Below are 24,308 nucleotides of genomic sequence, written 5' to 3'. Positions count from 1 at the left end.
CAAAGCAGTACTCCCTTTGTTCCATTTTTTCCATCAGGATCTCACATCACTGATATACCACTAAAGGACCTACCATCTCGTTACAAGTAAGGAGGGAGCTTCTTGTGGCAGAGGAACATCTACTCTCCCCTTGGCTTCCTTTTCAGGTATTATCTTTAGGACATGGCCCAAGTAAATAGGGAGAAGATGTGGTGCTGTACCAGGAAAGACATCAACCACACTGTGGCATTAGAGCAGGTAGCAAATTTGGGCATTGGTGCCACAGAATGGCTAACAAACCACAGAAAAACTAGAACTTTTTATAGTGGTATATTTTACCAGAATCCTATTGAGAGTCTTCATATATTATTAATATATTAATTAGCCTATATTCAGTGACAGCTGTAGATAGTACAAAAAGAAGATGCTATTTTTAGTGAAAAAAACCCAAAACAAACAAATGCAGGCTGTCAGTTTCACTAAATCTGGACTATAAATGGTGTATGTCATATTTTGATCTTTTGCTGGGACAGATAAAAATCTGTCCCATTTAAGCACTGCTGCTGGAGAACTTCTGGAGAGCACTGCCAAAAAATCAGAAGAAACCACAAGTTGTGCAATTCAGTGAAGTTCCCAATTTTGAGAACTCTCTCAACTGCACACATCTGTAATGAAATGTAATTAGGTATTTTGCTTTTTGCACAAAAAAAATTTGAAGATCTATTAGCAATTCTACAAAGGAAGTCACATTTAAATATACATATCATTAGTATATTAAAAAACAGATTTCCATTCTTTACCTTAAAGCAGACATTTTATAAGCACAGGAAGTGGTACCTAATGAATAATAGTTCTCTGGGGAATGCTATGTGTCTGTCAAATCACCATGATTCTGGTGTAGTATGAAAAGTTTTCTCTCAGTCCAAATGGTATCTTGGGAATTTATTTTTACATAAGGTACATGCGTTTTTCAAAAGACAGAAGTCATGTGCAGTATTTCTCTAAAGTTGTCTAGCTTTCGTGTCTACATTCCTTCATCTTCTTTCCTAATTATCAAATTAAATATAATTTCGATTTCTGAGTGCATTTCTTTCACTATTCAAAAATATGATAATGCTAGCTAGCAACACAGCACCTTCTACCAAAACATATTTTACAAAGAAAAGTTTCACTTCATTGTTCTTTCTTACCTTTTATGTGCTTCTGTCAGTGACTTCTCTTCATTTTCTTGGTCTATTTTAGCTGTAAAAATATAACCAAAGAATTAGCTACAAGGTGAAGGAGGAAGATGTTGTTTCAGGTTAATGTTAAATGTAAATATGTAATGTATAAAATATATAGAAATTGCCTAAGGATATACTCATGTACATTAATTCTGAAAGAAAAAAAAACAAAAACAAAAACCCCAAACCACACATAAGCTACGTGAATCCTGATATCCCTATTAAAAACCAAACAAAACACACCACCACAGAAAAAAAAAAATCAAAGTAAGTTCGGAAAATTAAAAAAAAAAAATCTTGCAGTAATATAAACAACGAAGTCATGAAAGTGATTTAAAACCAGATTTTAAAGAATTATTCTGAAAGCTTAATAAATATGGGAACTGGTCTACCAAGAGGAGGAAAAGCTGAGTGAAGAACAGGAAGGATTCAGTCTTATACCTTTTCTAAAAGTTGCTTGATAGTTACAAATAAAAGCTCTCTTTCCTCTCCCTGCACACACATCAGTTAGTGAAGCATTAGAGCCTTAGAAGGCCCATATTGAAAACATGAAATTTTTTTATATGAAGGAAATTATCATTTGGTGATCATGTCAAGGAAATTAAAAATATGAAACTGTCATTGCCACACAGTGGTGAAAAATTATCTATTTTTCATGTGGTTTATCATCTTTATTTTGTATCCATTTCACTTAATTTAGATGGGTATTCTGATATACAAAATCCACAATAACATGCATATTAACCTAGGCATCAGCAATGTGCAAAGCAATAGTACAAACCACTCTATGCATGTATGCTTAGGTGAGATTTATACTTATACAGTCATTCAGGTAGCACACCTTAAATCCCATTTAAGATACGCATGCTTTAGCCAAAAGCTTTTTAGTTTGAAACTTGATCCCCTTTTTCAGTCTGCTGGACTACTGGCATGCTAATTTGCAAGGAGAATTTTAGGATTCCAAAGAGTCAGTGGGTTTTGGGACATAAAGAGGCTCTGAACTGTCTCGGAAACATATGTCAATGGTATGGAATTCATACAGAAATCTAAAAAAGAAGAATAAACCTTTAAGCTATTTTTCATTTTGCCTTCCCTACACAGCTCTACAATAATAATTCATCGAAGTTGCTTTTCTACATTAGAGACACATTGCCTTTGAAAAAGGAAATCCTGATTGTAAATTTTGAAATAATGAGAAAGGCAATGAAATTATTAGGGAACAATGGTAAATCGCTCCTTTTCTGTTACAATGTTTTAATCAACAGCACTTTACAAACATATACTAAAATAGACACGTGAAATCTGTAACAAAGATACACACATGCAGTTTTCCCATTCTTTTCCCAGTCAGAACAAGAGTTATGTCTGATACTGCAAATGCTTTTTATTAGTAATAATGTAGTCTGCCGAGTAGGGTGAGCAGTGCCTGGATGCTTGCCGCAGCAAACATTGTATTTAGTAATCATTACTTGAAGACTCGGAGCATCATCATTGTTTTGCTGAAAGTGAAAAAAATCTGAGCAAACCACAGAAAACTTGAGGGAGAGATGGGTAAATGTTCTCAAGGAAATTCAAGAGCACGTGAAGCCTGCCTGATTACAGGTTTCAATACTGACTTGAAACTCAGCCCAGATTCTTCAAAAGGTTTATGAGGGCCCAAAACCCTTTTGAGTGAACTTGGGCCCAGTGCTGAGTGAATCTGGGCTGGCTTAGAGTTTTTCTTGAAAGCCTTGACTTGCTTTGGATATGAAACCAGGTGAAACCTGGTTTTTTTTTTTTTTTTTTTTTTTCTTTTCATACTTTAGTCCTGAAAGTCAAGGTATAACTTGTAAAACCATACGGTGCAAGAGAAGAAACTGCACACAAATTCCCTGGATGAAGGGAGATCCAATATCTAATTCTGCATTAACACTTTAACTAAGTATCTGCAGATACAGCTTCTAAAATAAATAATTCTGTTACTGAAAAATGTAATTTGGACTTCTTCCACTTTGATAACGCTTGGAAATGGAAACTAGCATGTTCCAGCCTAGGGACAGTCTTTTAGTACACATATAATATTCATAGGATATAATTATTTTTATAATTTCCAGGATTGATGGAATATAACATCATCTGAGCTGTCTAGTTTTGGTTTTTTTCTTCCTTATTTCAACTGTTCTGCACATGCTTACAAACAATTATTTACCCACCAACAATGGAGCAAATATTCCACAATTTACTTTTTGAAAGAGTGAAAGCACAACATATTATACTAGGCTTATCAAAGCATGTCAAAATGCCCCCATTTTGAATCAAGTTTTGTTTAAATTTAAAAGTTCCTGTGGTCCAGAGAGGAAGAAAAAAAAATACTTCAGGTATCTCTACTTTTAATAATTTCATAGAGAACAGGTTTTACTCAATGAAAAGAATACTGAGAATTCCTGAATAATGCAGGTGCAGGTAATAGCATTTTTTTAAAAGTACTAAGTACTATGCATAAGGCAGCTACAATAAACACAGAGAGAGGGTTCATACAGCATCAGATCACCTCTTGGCATTAAACAGTTTTGCAAGGAAAGAATTTCCTCTAAAAGAGAATTCCCTTGCAGTCTGTTCCAAATGTGATGACACTTCTAAACCTTTTGCATATTATCAAAAGGATATTATTAAACTGTAAATCTGACTTGCAATCCATTTGCTTATTCATTTTTTTAGACATAAAAAAGTTAAAGAACAGTATGAAAACAATTCTGCTTCCAAAAGACAACAGGTGGCACAACTGAAAGTGAAGAAAATTCAGTATGTACACTCAAGGATCTGTCCCCGTCCAAAGAAAATATTCAGATGACTGCTTTTGCACTCCTATACAGTAAACATCTGAAAGCTGTGGACAATGATTAGTCAGAGACATGCATTAACCAGCAAGGGAAGAAAGCCTCCTGTTACCAAACCCACAACAGTCTTACATCACCAGGATACAATGGAATAACTATTAGATGTTGAAGCATCTGGAGATTCCTACAACTTCTAAACCGACCACTAATATGATCACCTGATATTAGTGGTTATTGGCATTTTGCTCTGTACTAGTTGCCCTATTGGTAAACTGCTTTCAACTCACTTTTCTTGTTTGAGTAGGGGAGGAAAAAAATAATCAGAGTCATGACCAATTCAGCTGAAGCGTCCCAGAGTACATTACACTGCCATTTCATTCAATATGCTTCTTTGCTGACTTCTTCCTCCAAAGCAGTTCATCACAACTGTAAAGAGAGTGCCTGAAAGGCACCAGTTTGGCATTCTTACTTCTTGGCAGCCTGTAATAATGAAGTGCTAAGTACCAGCTGCAAGGTGTCCATCTTGGGAGAACAGTCTTGTGAGGAAAGTGTATTTACTTTTACAAAAGAAAACTCCTCCAACAGGTGAAGTAAAAATGAGAAAATACCTACCTATTCCACAGTGATCCTGCCATGGCAATAGGCAATACAGGAAAATTGGTCATTTCCAGGGATATCATGGCAGCTGAGCACAACTGAGCACACTGTTCTGCCACTAAAATTTCTCTCTGCCCTCAAGAAGCAAGATTACTTCAGAAAGTGTTATTTATTTTCTTTGAAAAACATTTAAAAAAAATCTTGTAGTCATCTAGTAGCCATATCTGCTTTCATATATATTTGGAATCTGTCCAGCTGACCATAGCAGCGACTGGTTGCAGACTTTTCTGACAGATGTAGAAGTTCCTGCTCTTGGGTCAGTTATCTTTCCCAAATGAAAGTATTCCATATTTTATTGACTCATCATCTTTTCACCAACCAATGGTAAGAGTAGTTTTCTTGATCCTTGACACTAATTTACTAAACCACTTCTAAATATATTGTTCCAAATCTATTAAAAACTATATCATACCAGGAAATAATAGCCCCTATATTTCATGTAATGCATCAGTAAGCAGAGGTAAAACAAGTTTTATATCTCTGCCTGCATACACTCAATATACTGTAGGGCTTTATATGCAGCTCCCATAATCCTGAAGGCATATATATTCTGAAAAACCTACTTTAAAGGATATAGTTGAAAAATAACCTGAGGTCATATTGAAAAAACATCGCCATATGAAAAAAAGAAGAACATTTTAGAGTGAAAGTGACCTTTCATGAAGCAAAGCTGCCTTATCTACTATTTACAATGTATACTGAATTCGTTATCTTTTCCCTTTTTCTTTTGAAAGCATCTTTTTAATGTCTTCTTGTTGGATGATATTCAACTGTTTGCTGCCTTTTCCATTAAGATACCTTCAGATTACTTAAAGATGGTCTACCTTTAGAGCAAGGTCTATACTTCCTAAATACTTTATATATTTGCTCAAAATTCAAGTACATTCCTTCTTTCCTATGTCATTCCTTACCAAGCATGGACTGTACTATATCCAAGACTCTTCAATCAATTCTTTTAACTACATAGTATGTATTTCTTTAAATTTTACTCACATCAGATCTTCTATCTTATAATTTTTGTATTTGCTTAAATTTACTGATTGATGTTTTATAATTGGGGCATAACACCTGATTTCATGCAATTCAAAATGAGCTTTCCAATATGGTCTCACAAATGAAGTCTAATTAATTCACAAAAGTTCTGTCATTATCAGCATATACCCACATTCCAGAATAATACATTCCATTGTTCTGCATGTTTGCTCTTGCGGTTCTTTTAGATTAGATTACATATAAACTTCTGCAAAGGCACATACAAAAATACCATATTAAAGTGATCTATGCATTTATGAAAATATGAAGCATCTCACAAAACTGAATGTGAGAAGTATACACAGGCATTGTAGAAAATAATGGTCTTTAGCAGAACAGTATCATTCACTTTTTGGCAAATAGTTTTTTTTTTTTTTCTTTCCTCCCTGTAAGAAACATGTAAGATTATATTAAGTGAAGAGGGGTTCAAAGGTAAGGACATAAAAGCAATTTTTTTGACCACAAATTGTCCCTCTGACCTCAGTGGCAAGTGACATTTCAGACTAATTATGCTAAAATTTCTCCAGGCATCAAGTCACTCTGTGAACTAAGAACATTGCCAAGTTTCTTCAATTTTTGGTCCAATATCCTTTCTACATTAGTCTCCTGTAAATTTAACTATCATACCTTCTGCATTAAATTTTAAAAATTTTTTAAAAGTTACTTAAATTAATATACCTATTTTCTGTATGTACAAGCTATTTTCTATATGGACATACTGCATACAATATCTGCTATCTCTAATACCAACTGTTGCAAGTTCTTGATAGAAAAGTGCAACATTTCACTCTACTATCTCTTCCAGAGGACTTAAAAATCTTAAGAAATATTTGACCTAAGACTAACTGGGAGGTCAGAGACTTATAACAACTGTTTTAAACTGGGACTATTCTGCCCCATGCTATATAAATATTATTGAAAAGCAGTGGAATTTTTGGAAATCCTTTTTACTGAAAAAAAGAAAACTATTTCTAACACTTTTACAAACCCTTACTGCAGATTTACCAGGATTTTTAAAGACAGTGGTATTGAGTGAATAATAGCTGGGACCTCAAAAATATAGCAAATAACTCCTCTGTCAGAGCCACAAACTCCAAGAAAATGCCAACAAAACAAAACTAAAAACAAAAATGAGGGATAGAGTTTGTTAAAAAGCATATGGAACATCAAGTGGTTCATCTGTCACTGCTGACCCAGCTCTACTAAGATCTGAGGACCCGAGGTACCTGAAAGAGGCTATGAGGATACCCTCTGTATCTCATGTGTGAGGCTAGGACAAAAAAAGTGAAGACAGAAAGGAAAAATACTGGATGAACAACCACCTCAAGCAAAGGCATGTATTAGGGTCTAAGGTTCAAGTTTACAAGATCTCTGCCAGAGCTCCTAAGAGAATTCCTCCAGTCTCCTTGGTAGTGCATGGACTTTTAAAAGCCCCTAGAAAACATCAAAATACTAACAGCTATTTTATTTGGCAATCAGCATACTAGTCAATTTTGTGTTTCTAAATACCTTGAAATGCCAAAGCAAAATAGCAAAGACACCAGGATCAGTAGAAAGCTCTTGAGAAAAACCTCTTTCCTTCCCCCATTAGACTAACTGTGTTTTGCCTCAATTTTTTGATTTTTGTTTTGTTTTGTTCTCTTTGCATGTTTTGTTTATAAAGATTTATGTGGTTGGGGACACGAGTGGCACTGGGAAAAACTGAGTAGCCATTTTACATGGAAATGATCAAAAAGAAAGTGGACTTTGAGGAAGACTGTAAAGTTAGATGATCATTAATATTTAAATGATGACAAGGGCTCATATTTAGTGGCTTTGAAAAATAATTTAAAAAAAGCAAGCATTAAAAGTTAAGCTTAAAGTTGAATATGCAATAATACCAGGAACTGAATGAGAAAAACAAGCTCAAATTTAACAGTTAATAAGAATTATCAATGTCCTTTATGTGCATATACTAGATAAAGTCACAAAGAAAGTTGACCCTTTGGTTCTGATTCAGAAATTATTCCAAGTAGACCCTGTAGGTCTACTCAAACAGCATTCAAATGCCCTCTCAGAGCTTTTGTTCCACCAGAACGTTTTGCTGTTGGTTTGTGGTATGATCTTGACCCAGTGATTACTATCTGTAGTTACTGTCTGGCCCCAAACCCTGTTGCAATTTAAGCTGTTTCTTCTGAATCAGTTTCAAAGGGCTATGAGTAAGAAGATGCACGAAACGGCCATCCCTTCTGATCTCCTGATCTCTCTTAAGGGAGTATCACATCTTCTCAGGTAATTGAATACAGGAATGCATCTGAGTAATCTCAGATGGAAGGCAACAAGAATCCTTTCATCTGCTTGTCTAGATCCTAAATCTTTTTGCCTTTTTCCTCTCTTTTTATTTAATGTGTTAACTAGTATTTGTTTATAACTTGCTATGAATGTGCTTTCCAGTAACTTTCAAGTGGAGCCAGTTTGTTGGAGGGGTTTTTTTTGACAGATACAATGCCTTTTCAATGAGTCAGAGCTACATTGCTATAGTTTTGAGAATTTCTATTTACACTGAACAAAGATCCAAATACGTTTGGATGGTTTATTATTAGGTACATTCATGCTAAGAAAGCTTTGCAAGAGAAGAAAGCAGGGTTTCTCCTGGGAATCCTAGTAAAGAGTGTTACCTCCTTCTGTATTTCCTGTGACAAATTCATAGAAGGTGGCAAGCATGAAGAATACCCACTCCCTCTCCCTCATTTTCTAAGCTTTTTATACATAGATGGAAAAGAACATTTAAATACTTCATTTGGACTCCAGTTTCTTGAAGATAACTGGAGATAGAGCATCTAATATGCTGGACATTTTCCTAATTATGTTCTAGTTTTTTCAACACCTATGACAAGTAAAACACACATTTACATTGATTCCAACTAATTGCACTTCACAATGACTTCACACAATCACACAACAGGAACAACTCAAATTATGTACTAGCTCCATAGATTATGACCAAGATCTATGGAGCCACAGCTTAAACTCTCATTGAATACACAAGCAGTAAAAGTTGATCTTCATGAAAGTTAAAAAAATTTAAACTTAACAACAACTGACTCTATAAAAAGATGACTGACTTTTCAAATGAATAACTATAGTAATAATAACACAAAAAAATATCAGGACAAGTCCTATCTACCCCTCAGATACACTGTTTCAAGATGTGAACTCTCTCCACATGTTGCTCGTTTTGTCCTCTTTTAATCCATCTCAGGCAGCAGTCTGGTAAGAAAATAGGTTATTTGCCACCTTTTGAAAGATGACATTTCCTGTCAGCTGAATGGAGGGAGAAGTGAGACCCATATCCAACATTAAAAAACAACAAAACAACAACAAAAACAACCCCAAAAAATCTATATTCAGCAACTACTCACTAGGATGTTGTCATATGTCACGTTCACAGTAGCAAAATACACTGTATTTCATGTGTAGCTTTGAGCTCCACCCAATGTGTTCCTTGGGGATACTAAAATCCTACAATACTCAAAGGTCACAGTCAGGTCAGGACTAGGCACTGCACAGACATGCATTTAGCTAGCAGACCTAGAATTAAATATATGTTATTAGGTACAGTAAAGATACTGCAAGAGATTTCAGGCCTGATTTAAATGGAAAGCTGTTCAGTTGTGAGCCTGGACTCTGCAGTGCTAAAGAACATGTCATGCCATAGTGATTAGGGCTAATGAAGGATCTAAGTACTTTTAGTAAAGCTTTAAATGTCATCATCTTATTTTTCCTTCTCCATCCCAAGAATTTTGTGTTAAAATCAATGTTATTTGAACCCATTTTAGATTTTACTGGAGATTTTAAATGTGAATTAATTTCTGCCCCCCCAACCATCCACAAGATATTTGGTAATTTCAGTAATTTGCTGCATTCATTCAGTATATTTTGAGGTGGGTGACTTGTATCATGCTATTGTGACACTCATGCATTGATCTGTTTCCAAGTGATGCCCAAAACAACTTTTTTTTTTACTCTACCACACCTGTGCTGCCTGCAATCATTGTACAGATACCTACAAAAATCATTAAATGAGGTCCTGTGCCAAAGGCACAAACAGCTGCCAGCCCCAGTCTAAAGGTTTGGCCTTTGATGGACTGTGAGGCAAGGTGAGGCTAATTCAGTGAAGTCTGTTTAGTGTTGCAAATACAACTCAATCTGAATTAGGATTATTACGTAATAATGCCCACCAATGGAGGTGCTAACATCTGAGGTAGGGACAAGTTTATACAGTACTGACATTAAACTATTTATTAGCGTTAAGATGTCAGTGTGAGATTAAAAAAAATACTCTCAGCACTCAAGCAACAAGTTTTAAAAGGTCTTAAAAGGTCTTTTAATAATCCAACAAAAAGAATACTAACATAAAAATGTAAACATTCATGGAATTAAGTTGTTTAAGTGTGAATTCCTGTGCCTTTTGTTACAGTGACTTTACATTTCTTGCTCTTTATATCCCTCCATCAGTTTTGTCTAAAATGAAAAAAAAACTTGCTCTCTTTAATCTTGGTAATTAGTATATTTAATAATAATAATATTTAAAGTGAATGTCTCCACATAAATCTACAAATATCCAACCCCTTAATGTTCTATGCATTTTTTAAGAAAAGAAAAACGAAAACATTTGTATATGTTCTTAATGGTGTTTTAGTCATATTTTCAAATTATTTTTAGAAAAATTATGAAGTAGTGCTATGCTCTCCCTTATATTAATCAAACCATAAAAGAAACATTTAAAGAAAGTGGAATCTGCAAAATCAATCATTCTGGGTTAGAAAGTGCCAGAATTAAGATTACCCGAGCAGCATTCCTTTCGCAATCATCTACAATACTTCTGGAGCCAGGAACTGAACCCAGCCATCCAAGATTCAGTCTGATGCTTTAGTCTCATTCACAATTCATCATTTGATGATGCACAGCCTTTTGCTGTTTGACCTAAAAGAACAAGTCACCGCCAACTATCTGGTTGCAGCTACAGTGATAAATACAACACACTTTGTGATTTATACATTCATTTACTAACAGCTCAGAAACCAGATTCCTGAATGCTCTTCCTGGCAAAAGAGGGAAATAGTTACAGACAGTTCACCCAAGAGGATGATTTTAGCATCTTTATTCTGCAAGACCACAAGGATGTGGCTAGAATTTGGGTCTAGAGAAGAGTCTGTATTCTTGGGTCCAGTAGAATGAGACCTGGGGCTGGCATTTACTGACAAGAGCAGAACCACAGAATTTTGCAAAATAAGACTAGAAGGAACCAAAGATTGAATGGTTAGCTTGTACTTCCAAACTTACAATCCTAATGGCACTATTCCCAATGTTTTCAGACAAACTAGCTAAACACCAGAAAAATATGTTTTTACATCTTTTGCAAACAATGTATTCTAGTGCATCCTACACCATAATGCTTTTTCTGAAGTCAAAAACTGTCTTGGCTTCTGAACATGATATTGGATGACTTGCTCAGATTTGAAATCCGTGACATTTGCACAATTTATACAATCGCAGTGGAAAAGCTGTGATTCCAACATAATTTCTCTTCCCAGTTCCCAAACAAGACTTACTTTTCCAAGGGAGTCATGGTTTCTGCCTCCTATCATAACTTTCTTGCCTTATCAGGCTAACAAGAATGCACAGCCTAGCTGGAGTCCCAGCAACAAACACCCAAAGACCACTTTTCACTGCAAAGTTAAGCACAGTTAAAACCTGGGGACTGAGATTTGTTTGTGGATTATACACACATAATTCTTTCAACATGAACTGGCTATCCTATCAAGTGGGGACAAGGTTAAAGTATTACTATCTGCTAATGAAATTCCTCTATAAATTTAACGATGATTAGCACCCTCAGGATTTACCGACCGTCCCATGTATCAGACACATTTGTCCCAGGGAAAAAAAAAATATTTCTGAAGCTTTCTAAATGGCTAGATGTGATCTCTGATGTTTTTGTGTCCCCATCTATCCACAGCAATACACAGAACAAAAGAGACAAGGTTCCTCAAATAGTGTTTTTGTTTGCAATCTCTCTTACTCAAATTGTGATAACTTATGGGGAGTACCTAAAGGACAGAAAACTTTAGTGGATGTATACCCTATACCGGGGAGATGCAAATAGTACTTTTAAAATTCCTACAGTTTGGTCTGAATAACTTAATTGGAAAAGAACCGTTGTTCTACTAAATTTCAGGCTTATATTTTATATTACTCAAATATTGGAAACTCCTAAAGAAGTAGTTAGAGGTACCTAACAAAAAATATTTAAAAACTCTTGTATTCTCTGACAATTTTTCTCCAATCTCCTTTTTTGAAGTAGCTCTTCTGGATTTTTTTCTTGCTTTTCACTTTTTAAACCTTGTGGCTATAATTTTTTTTTTTTTTTTTCTGAAATTCTTTAACATTTATGAAGACAAAAGAACCACATTATATACTTCACGATTGATGATTTGCAGCATGTGGACCTAAAAATAGGACAGAAAACATAGAAGAACAGAGAGGACTGCCTTGGAGGTTTTGAGGCACAGAGACCCTAAGAAATCAAATGCACAGGATAAAGCATGCTTGCAAATATCCACTAAACCAGTGTAGAGAGGATAGAATAGGTGGTTTGATCTTCTGTTAAGTAGAATGATCATTTTATGAATGACCCTGAAGTCCATCAGAAAAAGAACTGGCATCATTTCACTAATTTGCATATTTTAATGAATATACTGATTATTTAGCCTACTCACTAGGTTGGCAAGGGAAACGTTGAACAGCCTCAATCATATATACTACTAGCATTTTCATCTATTATGTTACAACTCTGAACGCATTCTTGCCTCTTCCCCATTTTTATATTTCAAATGAAATAATCTTTGCAAGTAAGCTAGTAATATACAACATTTTTTTTGCCTCTGATTAATCTAATAAAAGTGATAATGTTAAAGATTTATTTATTAATACATCAGTAGTAACAATCAGCTAGACTAGTTACATTAATTTATTTCAAAGTTATATAACTCTGCCAGACAGTAACTATTCTTATAAAGCAGTGCCTTTCTAACCCATTGCCAAGGATATTTAATTTGATGTCCAAGTTTTCCTGCTTATGGGAAAGCCATTTTCCATTTTAACTGATAGCAACAAGTATAAGTGAATATGCTGTAAATAACAAGCTACTTTGAACTTTTAGGTCCCATTATGCACACAAGCTATCTACTCCGAAAAGGCATCATATAAACATGCCAAATTATTCAATCCCATGAAAAATGCTTTTCATCTGAATTATAAGTTAAAACTTTCTGACTTTAGAGAAACTGGGACTTGAAAAGATAAAAACTTAAAGCTTGATTTTTCTTTGCCCAGAGCATATGTTATATAAACACAAATCCCCAAAAGGTGCCAAGAATTGTCCCTCTGTTTTTCTAAATGATCATGTGTGCAGTCTAGCTGAAAAGACTCATCGATTATGTCTACATAAACAACAAAAGCCCTTAGAAAAAATATCTAGATCAAAAGCCTGTCAAACACTGAACAGGAAAGAGAAATCCTGCTTTAAACATGGCCTCTTTCAAGTCTGAATTCAATCCCATGAAGTAAAAACAAAGGATTTCATAATGAAAGGTATTTAAAATTGCTTTATTTTTGGAACTTAACCAGGGATTCTTTTTTTTTCTATATATTAACCTTTGTCTTTCTTACACTGGGACAGAATTCTGCAAATTGTAACTTAAAGGTTTAAATAAATGTAGAAATTGTTTAGTCACAATCCACCGTGTCCACAATACACATTTCCAATTATTTTAATTAAAATTAAACAATGATATTTTTACTGGCATTATGGATTTCTCCTTTTGTCAACCACCCAAAAATATCCACTGTTAACATGGGAACACAGCAAAGTTCTTAATGGATGAGATGCATTTCTTTTTCTTTTTCTTTTTTTCTTTTCTTTTTCCTCACTTTCCTAAAACACAGTCACACAATCAAGAAAGGAAATAGCATATCCTTTCAAAAGCAGAACAGATTACTATATAGCTTATATATAATTATGCTCTCGAAGTCATAGTCAGAAATCATAAAGTAAGCTAAAGTATGGAGTCAGACACTTTTAAAAGTATGGTTTCTTAAAGAAGTGAAAGAAATTTGACAGATATATGTCTGATGATATATAATCCTCATGTTTGATTTCCTACTCTGTTATTAAGGTTAATATGCAAACATATGGCATGATTTACAGTAAACCATTAGTGATCTCTTTCAGACCAGCTTGTGATTTGATTGTTCCCTATCTGTAAATAATAATATAAACCTACTCTAAAACACATGCTACATGTTTAATCATTACACTAATGTAACATTTATATGTCATGTACATAAACGGAATCGAGTTTTAAAGCGGTTCATACCTACAATTGCTGTAGACAACATCCTGTTTTCCAGGTTTGGCTAACAGACATTTGTCTCAGAAAATGTCAGTTCATATTTGATTGCTCACAATGGTGGTTTTGATGAATTTATTTACGGTAATTGATAGTCCTATAGCATGGATCAGTATATACTAGAACATAGGTACTCCACTTCTTACAATGTTCAGATAGATGTCATCTTGGATATTCTAACCAAGAAATAAATGCATATCTGACTGGCCTCTCAAACAGAATGCACATTCAATTAATAATGATTTCTATATAGGATAGCTCATCAAGAAAGTTAAAATTACATTAGTGTAAGCATCAGGACATTGTCAGCATGATGCACTGAATTTTAACTTGTATGAAAAAGTGAATTTGTCAATACAGAGTATACTCTGATTTCAGAGTAGTATTTCAAAAGATACTCTGATATAACAGTAGTCAAAAATTAGTTATCCATACCTCCTACAGTCTTGCAAAAGAATGGTCCAGGAAAGCAATGAAAGCATAGACAATTTTTAAAGTGTTTCCCTCCTAGAACCCAGGATGCCAGCTGCTCATCACGCATTATAGATATTTCTAATATAGAAGTATGTTAAATGAATTTGCCTTATATCTGGAAAACCTTTAAGTACTTTTGCTACGCTTACTCCATTGTTTTTAGTGCATACAAAAGAATTATCTCTTTGGAAATAAGATAATGAAACAGATCCAGCTTCAATAATTTTTCAAGGAACAAAGGTTGTAAAATTGTTTTCTACTGGAATGTTGAACTTATCAGAAGATCACGCACTCAAGCCAATAGCATTTGTCTTTGCTGTCACGCAAGAGAGAGTGAGTCACCTACAGTACAACAGAATCTTTTTGCAAATCTTTTAGAACTGTGTGGCATCTGATTGAACTAATCCACATCTTTCTATGATGCCAAAATAAACAGTCCCTTTCCCACAATGTATAAACATTGTTCCCATAACTTTCCTTTGAAATGTCATGAAAAGGTTAAGTGACGTTTCATTATTTACCTTGACTAATGAATTGCTCCATGCTGTCTTTGAAAGGCTGGAGGTGCTCTTCTAGTGATAGCTGATAAACTTTTGCTGCTTCTGTCTCACATGCTGAAATTGAAGTAACAGATTAGTTTAGGATGACACATCATAGTATGGATCTGCACACTGTAATGAAAAACACAAATCAATGCATAGCCAATGAAACTGCTAGGATACGTGCCTCAGGCACACACTGCTTCGAGTACAAACACTATGATAATATATTCAGGGACAGTTATGTTCCTGGTCAAATGTTTTTGACCAAAATATACAGATAACTTGTGGCCAGTGTTTTAGTTTAAATGTGTAGTAGCAAACATTAAGAAAATTATTCAAATCCTTGAAGAAAAAAGACAAATTTAAGGGGATTAAATGTATGGGAGCAAAACTACAAACTCAGATCCCAGGCCATGTTGATATACCTGGCCCCAGGTGACAGTGCCTGAATCAAAACAAAGTTCAGATGCAAAACCTGCACCAGAAGGATCTCAATTTAGTGAGTAAAGCCAGATGAGGGCTTGATACCCGATAAAACCACAGATGTAGTCAATTGTCTTGTATTGTTCAAAAGTAATAGTGCAAATGATTGCAGTAAAAGATTATGGCTAGAACTCTATGAGAGACCTTAGAGAAGCACAGCTTGGTTGTTACTACACTACAGACCAGGACAGACAAGCTGAAGCCTGAAGCAGCCCTGACACAGATTATTCATTGGTGAAGTGGTAACATCATGCTTCTACCAACTATCCAAGCTAATTTAGTTTGAGGCAACAGATGACTTCACACTACTAGTTCAGGAGAATGTTAAGCTCTGGTTTCTATTATAGGAGAAAACTCTTTATGCCATGATAATTTCCTGTCATTCAACAGAAATGAATCCTGCTTGATTCTGACTCAAAGTTTCTAGCAGAAATGCACACATTCAAAAAAATTTATTTTTCTTTACTCTGCAGGTTGTTGGTTTGTTGGTTTGTTTTTTTTTTTCAGTAAAACAGGATTATTACTATGTCTTTAAACACAGAAAACTGGTTATACATTTTTTAAAAGATTTTGAAGCAGCAGAATGTACTAACATGATATAAATTAATAAATATAAATGATGTCTAGAATTGCATCAATCCAAATATCTACAGATGAGAATTGTAGTCTGCTTTTGAAGACTGGATACAACAGGTAGTAGACTTATGTGTATCACCATTATATGCTCTAAAAATGTGTTGCTGTAATATCTGAAAGGGTCTCAGTGGTTGAGGAAAAAAAAAAAACCAACCAGTTGTCTTGTCCTTACTTCATCAAGCATGAATTTATAATCTGGTAAATAATACCAGTCTTTAGTTTACAGCAAGAAACTAATGACATATCTAAAAGAGCATGATAGAGCAATTAAACATAACATAATTAAAGATCCAAAGGTTTATCAATTTTGGCAAATGTTGGTCAGTCAACCCACTACAGATCTGTACCTAGACATTCAAATTAGAGTGCCAGGAAGGTAAATATATATGACAGTGGTCATATCTGTCTTGTATTGTTAGCTGTACAAATTGATTCACATCATCTGGTCTGCTATATCTGGGGAAAATCTTTGGAGAATGCAGCTTTAAATCTCATAGATACTGTTAAATCATTTCTTCTCATAGTTGTGAATATACCAAAGACGATTAGATATACCAATATTTAAAATACATATATGCAGAAAAGCAGAATGACTCAATCTGTAATGCCAAACAAGTGAAGTAAAGCCAGGGTGACAATACCAATTTCAATTTAAATAAAAATAATTTAGAGCAAAATAGAAATAAACACCAGCAGACTTTTAGAGGAAAAAAAAAAAAAACCCAAACAATCAAAACATGAATATATTTAATTAAACAGGTAACCCTCTTTATGAAGCAATATTTAAAAACAACAAAATGAAACCTAAAACCTAGTCACACAGACAAGCCCATAATCTTTAAACAAATGTTGGTCAACACACCTGAAATAGGGGAGGGAATCCAAATGACCATGAGGTTTTTTACAATGTACGGTAAGGCAATAGAATAGATAAGCTATGTACTATTCTGCAAAGGAAGACATTCTGATGGTGACACACAGAATTTCTATTATTCTTTTCTCCTACTCAGAAATAAGTGGCAGAGTTGTAAGATGCTATGGAACCTACCATAACATTTAATATCATTGAAATTCCATACCTTTTTCCAGAATATGGACTAAATATTCTTCACAGAAGTACATTATAATCTCTTGAATTAGTGTCTGCAGCTCACAATGAACTCCTGATCTCTCAGCTGATTTGAGAGAAGCATAGATCTTACGAAGTATATACCCACCAAAAATCTTAGCCTATACCCGTGCCAATAGCCTGAAGCAATCCCTTTTCAAAGTCTATAACGAAATGCAGGGATATACTATCCTTTATGTTCAACTTGCTATGGAAAAGAAAAAACATGTAATATTGTCAGAATGAAATGTCTATTCTTTAACCATTCAGATACTGGAAGTTCTTCCATGTTTGATTTGTCTGTGCATGTATGTGGGGTGAGGGAAGAGAGTACAGTTCATGATTGTTTCTCCAGGTTTTGGTGGAGTTTTTTTTTTTTGTTACCCCCGTCCTCCTGTTAAAAGACTAAAATCAATGATGTTCAGTTCAGCACCATTTTTGACCCTATTCCTGAATCGCAAACCATGTCCAAGTCATTTAAAATCTGAAAGAAAACACAGGAAAAACAATCGCCTTCTCCTTTTTTTTTTTCCCTTTATAGAAAGATACGATATTTAGCATCCAACTCTTAAAAATAGGACAAATTCTGTCATTATTACCATTCTAATATCAGTATTATGATGCATAAAACCCCTAGTTCATAAGACGATTTCTTTATTAAAGAACGAACAGGCTTTTAAGCTATTCCTAAGTTTCCCAGTTCTCCAGAGCACCAGCACTGGAATCATGGTCTTCCTGCACAATGTGTTGGATATAGCACTCCTTTATCATGTTCTGTAATTTGTCATCATAGTATAAAACCCACTATTTGGATGAGATAGTTAGCCTTCACAGTAACTGAAGAAATGAAAGTGCTGATCATATGAAAGGAGTCCAAAACACTAGACTGTTAACAGTATTTCTGCCCAAGCGAAGGAATAAGATACTGAATAAATGTGTCAGAATATTTAAGAACTTCCGAAAAAAAAAAAAAAAAAAAAAAAAAAAAAAAAAAAAAAGTATGTGAGATTACCAATAGTCTATGTTTGATTTTTTCTTCCCTCAGCTGCTGAACATCACAGATATCAAACAAGCAGGCTAGCAAAGGGGGTTTGTTGTAACATGTTTGTAAAAGTTTTGTTTGAAAGAAAAGCTTGTCTCTTTTTTGATAACAGACTGAAAACAGGTTTTGTTATCATTCCTATTCTCACAGGTTCAGTTATTCCCTCATCTTGAGAGAAAATAAAAACTTAGACGAAGCTAGCATATTCCTAAACTCAATTTACTTTAAGCAGATTTTAAAAATTTCTTGTAATGAAAGAATTGAAAGGTATTCAAGGCAAAACAAAGAGAGTCATATAGGCAATCACAAAAGCCAAGGACCAGGTAGCTTATCTTGCAATATGGAATTGCCCAAACAGGAATAAAGAAAGATAAAAAAATTTTTATATTGCTTTGCAGCAAGGTTAAGGTTTCAGTTCCCTGTACTCCCAAATACCCAGTCCTCATGCACTGACATTATACCTTCCAAAGATCTCAAATCCTAGGTAGAAGTTGGCATGGGCAGATACACCTCCTCTCCAACACTCTAAATAAATTTTAACATAGCAGCAGTATCTCAGCAATGGAAAAGACCAATACTGCATCTAATTTCATCTCCTCTCTAACATCATTTGCTGCAGATTTTCCACAGAAGCAATACAAATGGATTCTTGTGGGAGGACCTTATAAATTTAGGCCAATATGAACTGGTAGCTTTTTGCCCATACATACACAGATCTCTCAAATGCTCCTGGATTTGGAAATTCATGTAAAAAAAAAAAATAAAAATAAAAAAAATCTATGTTTAAAACCAGTTTAGACTTAAAAGATTGCAATTCCAGCTGTATCTAGTACCTCAAGAATCTCATCTCATTCTCTACTTCTCTCACAAAACATTTTGTGCATTGTACTAAGACTTTCAGTAAGTGATTCTGGTAAGTGACCTAAAATGCACCAAGGCTCATTATCAAAAATTGTTGCTTTATTTTTTTAAAAAAGGAGAAAAAAATGTTTTAGAGATTCAGAATATCTTTTTAATGCATGCTTTTCATCTAGTTCTGCTGGATACTAAGTTTTAGCCCCTGGAAGCACAAATCTCTTCTAATCCTAAAATATGTCTTGAACAAAACGTGTGAACAGATGATCAGCTCCTCAGGTTTACTGTATTGTCTTTGGTCACGATAATAACAGGCAGAATGATTTTTCTTTCAAACACCCTCAAAACATAAAACCAAAAAGAACACCAAAACCACAACCACCACCAACAAAACAACCTAGTAAGAAAGCAAGGGGAAATGTGAATTATCTCACATGATAATTAACAGGTCCACTAGGATGTTTTGGTTAACTACTTCTGAAATCACATATCTATAGAAGTCCTATAGAATTTAGGTGGATTTTCAAGACTCGAGGTACTTGAGAGCACAAGTTGCACTGAGATTTGATAGACTATTTGTTTTTAAGTCTTTAAGGAAATTTTGAAATTATGTCCTTAATTTTCAGAGGTTCTGAGTACTCAGATTCCCACAGGAGATGTTCCAGTGTCCTACTTGCCTGAAAAGTATGTTAACAGCATAACCATTGTTTTCACAACTTCTCAGTGCTTTCTGGATTCCTTACAACTGCAACCTGTGACTTTAAAAGAAAGCTTAGACTTTACCTAAAGGAAACAACACTGGCTTCATCAAAAGACAAACTGATGAACTCGACCACAAGTACAGAAAAAGCTCTTAATTTTCTTTTATTTATTTTTTTTGGAATTGTAAAGACTTACACTAAGAACTGCTGAGTCTTCAAGGGCTTCCATAGACAGCTCCTTGTTTGGAGTTTTAAGGACAGTAAAATATGACTCACAGATTGACTGAAAGCCTGGCTTTAGTTTACATCTGGTTTAGGTTTAGGAGTCTGCATGCTGCATAGCTGCAGCAATTAACCCTTTCAATGACAGCTGAACAAACAGCTAGAATTTGTGGATGCACAGCTGTTAATGAGTACATAAAAATAAAGATTTAATTTGCTTAAAACAATAGCTTGTAAAGATGGACTGTACAGATAATTTGGATTGACAAAAACTGCTAATGTTGCTACATTATTTTGTTAACAATTACCTTGAGAGCTTTGGCATTTTATTATAAATGACTGAAGGCATCAACTCATCAGAATATGAATTTGTGGATCGTATAAGAAAAATAAAGATCTATTTCTTAATTGTGAAATATTTTCACTCCCATTTACATCAAAACTACTGACAGAGAATAACAGAAACACAGACACTACCTTAAAATAGAAACATTGATAAGGCAATGAATATTCTCTACAAGAATACAAGTTTTTCTCCATTTCAGGTCTCTCTCCTCCAGCTCCCTGCCACCTTCTCTTGAAACACCAGTGTAGAAGCACATTAAAAAAAACCCATCTCAAACCTAGAGATTTTGGGAAACCTCTCAGGATGGACTTAATTTCATCAACTTTGGCTATTTAACTGATAATCACCAGAACAGACTCAAGACATTTCCTTAAGACTCAATTTTAAGAGAGGCCAGTCAATTTTAGGGGAGTAATCCCTTCCTTTTCTGTCATCTGTAGTGGGACTCTAAATGGCTTAGGCTGCTTAATTTTGTTAATTGAAGTTGAAATTAATACCGCTTCTGTTCCTGATCAAGAAGTGGTACTGAAGTGTTGCCAAAGTCTTAAACCCATAATCAGAACTGTGATGGAAACAAGGCGTCTTGTAAATATGAAAAGATAGGAGGATATGTGTATGTGAGAGAGGGGATGACATGCAAATAGAATAGTGCTTTGTTTTGTTTTGTTTTGTTTTAGCCTGCAAAAGTTAATATTATGTATGAAAGACTAACAGTAGATGTAATCCCATTTTGCAAAGTAATCCATGCATCCCAGACACAGAGTTGGCCATGAAGAGGAAAATTCCATTTTAAACTGCAGCTCGACTGCACTCTTAGGGTTGGGGCCTCTTTCTAGGTGTTAGGGGTAACCGTTACTGAGATGAGAGGAATGATTTGTCAAAAGCTAAATAGTTATGGGTAACTGTATGAGAAACAAATGGTAAGGGGTCAAAGTATGGTATGCTTACTACTACCCCATCCTCTCAGTCCCATGTTGACACTACCCCAAAATACAACTTTTAGAAGTCTTTCTATTGTACAATATGGTACTTCCAATGCTGTGATTTACACAGCAGGTATTAAACACAAGAGCACATGCCAGCTCTACAACTAGCAGATCCAAGCTGAATAAATAATTTTAGGTGACTGCAAGAACATAAAAAATAGATAACATGTATTTTTCCAAGTTACTGTGGGTCTTTTCTTGGAACATGCTTTTTAAAATACTTAATGCTTTATAAACATACTCAGTCACACTTGTTCCAAGAGAGAGATACTGGGTCACCACAGACTAACTTATCGATTAAGAATTTTTAATGAGTTGTAAACACTCACAGTAGGAAAAGAAAGCATCACTACAAAAATAATATTTAATTATTATAATTATTATTTGTAATCAGTTTTCAAAGATGGTAAATATGACAACATTACGACATATAATCAAATACTAACTTCAACTCAATTTTATAGCTGTCTGTATTATACAGTATTACTCATCTCTTCAAAATTCTACTAGTCAGATTTATTTTCGCCCTGACATTGTTTCTAATTCCCTTTTAGCTGAACTTCAGTGAAAGTTTTGCAATAAGTGACAAATGACGAATTAGTTTTTGATTTGCAAGAATAAACTTACCATTGTAAAGCTAAAATGTTAATGTGAAGCCAAAGAACAGCTTCTAAACAGTTTTAACTTGCCATAAGTGCTTCATAAATACTGTAACTCTCACTGCCATTTTAGTGTCCTAATTCTTTCCTAAACTAAATACATGTCTTGAAGAATTTCATGGGCCACAAATCCAACATTTTCCTAAACCACTCCAGAGACTGTCAGAGCAGAGAGGATTAAAACATTAATTGATTCAATAAACATTTTCCACATCTTTCTGCCCCACCTCTAGCATTCTGAAGTGTCTAGAAAAATATACTGATAAAAATAGATATACAATACAGGTCCTAATCAGCAAGAGTCATGCACTGCTCTTGTGACCCTGGATGCCCAATTTTCTTTACATGGTGAGTTGATTTAAGTCATGTGGCAAGTGCTAAAGTTTCTTCTGTGGAATGACATAGGAACAGAAGTCATTGCTTGGCATGACTGCATCAAGGAACGTTGCTGACAGCCAGGAGAGATCAAAAGCAGATCAAGTTGCTTAACAAACTATATGTCACTAAAGTCAAAAAGGCTAAAGTGAGAATCCTGGAGAGCTGTGAAATCTGGGAGCAACAGATGGAGCCAAACTCACTTGGTTTGTTAGTAAAAGCATCTACCTGTTCTTTGGTCTTCTATCTTAAAAAAATTAAAAATCTAGTATATAAACTTAATCCCTGGGATCTGTATTATTTTAAAAAACAAACTCAAAACTGAACAATTTGCAAGTTTGATATTATACAGTTAGTGTCATTTCCACTATAATCTTAGGGGAGGTTTTGGGTTTTTTTTTACAATTTAAAAAAAAAAAATAAAAATCTGTCTTATTAATCTTGGAACAGACACACAGCATGCTTTCTGAAAGTCTTTTTGACTTACACTTTTAGTCTGAAATCTTAGATTTTATTTTTCTATATTTACCAATCACAAGGCATACAGTTCATAAAACTTTAAAATGAACATGAACCTCCATGGTCAAAAGGGAAGAAAACATACAAGTTTGAACATCATGAGTGCTTTTTCTTTTTAAGCAATCAGCGTAACAACTCCTTTAATACAAACATAAATACAAGCTCAGAACTGTGAAAGAGCATAACAGCAAAATTATTTTACAGAACCACGAAGATTATTTATATCTGCACATCTCTGTGTAGGCTACTAACATATTTAGATGGAAAAATACAGCATTACTAGAATGAACTGCTATTGTTGTGGTTACAAAACATTTTGTTTATTTTCTTATAATATAACCTTCCTCTACTTTCTGGGGGGTTTTGTTTGTTTTTTAAGGCAGTCCCATAATTTTATGAAAGGGCCCTTCTGGGATGAAGTTTACCTTTGGATAATGATCATGAATAATTTTTTTAGACATAAATAAAATATATTCAGCTTTTGTTCCTGGGTTGCAATACCCCTTTCCCCCATTTTACTAAGCATGATCTCAACTGTGCATGGTTTTCAGGGTATTTGAAACTAACATGGACAGAAAACCCTTAAACTGGTGATACTGCCTGCATCAATATTCCATGCAATTTTCAGTTTTTCAGAGATAAAGAACAAAGCAAACAACCCACCACCACCTCCCATAAATGGTGAAATCCTCTCATGAAATCTTCCATGTAATTACTGATGAAAATAGGTCCAAAGGTTACAGTCTGCCTCTCAGTATAAAATGAATATGTTCATGGGCATCTATTACTACAGCTTTAAAGTCAGTATTTCCCAGGAATACTCAATACTCATTTAGTCTCACTGACTTCAAAAGGAGAAGATCATATTTAGAATTTTGTCAGAATTTTCTCAGCATCTTACAGCCTTCTTCCTGCTCAAATGTTTAATGAGGCACTTGCTAGCTCTAGTAACTCATAAGGTTCCAGATGCACATTAGCAAATCTGGTAGTGTACTTAAACTAAATGAATAGAAAAATCACTCTGAAGTAATTTTATCCATTCAGCTAAAACTTGTACTCTATTAAAAGAAGTATGTCATTAAACTTGGCTATTCTGTCTCATTGAAAGCATTACAACGAATAAACTATTAGAATACCCAGAATTTTTAGTGAATGCTCTTGCAGTCATAAAATTTTTTAACACAAATTATTTTTAATTTA

The 24,308-nt window shown here is 34.5% G+C and overlaps 1 protein-coding gene across 1 annotated transcript in view; it reads right to left on the bottom strand.

The window, feature by feature from the left end:
• FMN2 (formin 2) overlaps positions 1-24,308 on the bottom strand; it is a 177,710-nt gene that overhangs the window by 29,922 nt on the left and 123,480 nt on the right. Inside the window, exons 19-20 of the mRNA XM_026845620.1 lie at positions 15,156-15,248; positions 1,170-1,221 (exon numbers count right to left, since the gene is read on the bottom strand). Coding sequence (XP_026701421.1) covers positions 1,170-1,221; positions 15,156-15,248 — 145 coding nt within the window. The remainder of the gene's footprint in view (positions 1-1,169; positions 1,222-15,155; positions 15,249-24,308) is intronic.

Source organism: Athene cunicularia, assembly GCF_003259725.1.
Source record: "Athene cunicularia isolate RWA chromosome 3 unlocalized genomic scaffold, athCun1 chr3_part1, whole genome shotgun sequence".
NCBI lineage: Eukaryota > Metazoa > Chordata > Aves > Strigiformes > Strigidae > Athene > Athene cunicularia.
The sequence above is the reverse complement of the archived record's forward strand: the minus strand, read 5'-3'. Positions and strand labels throughout refer to the sequence as shown.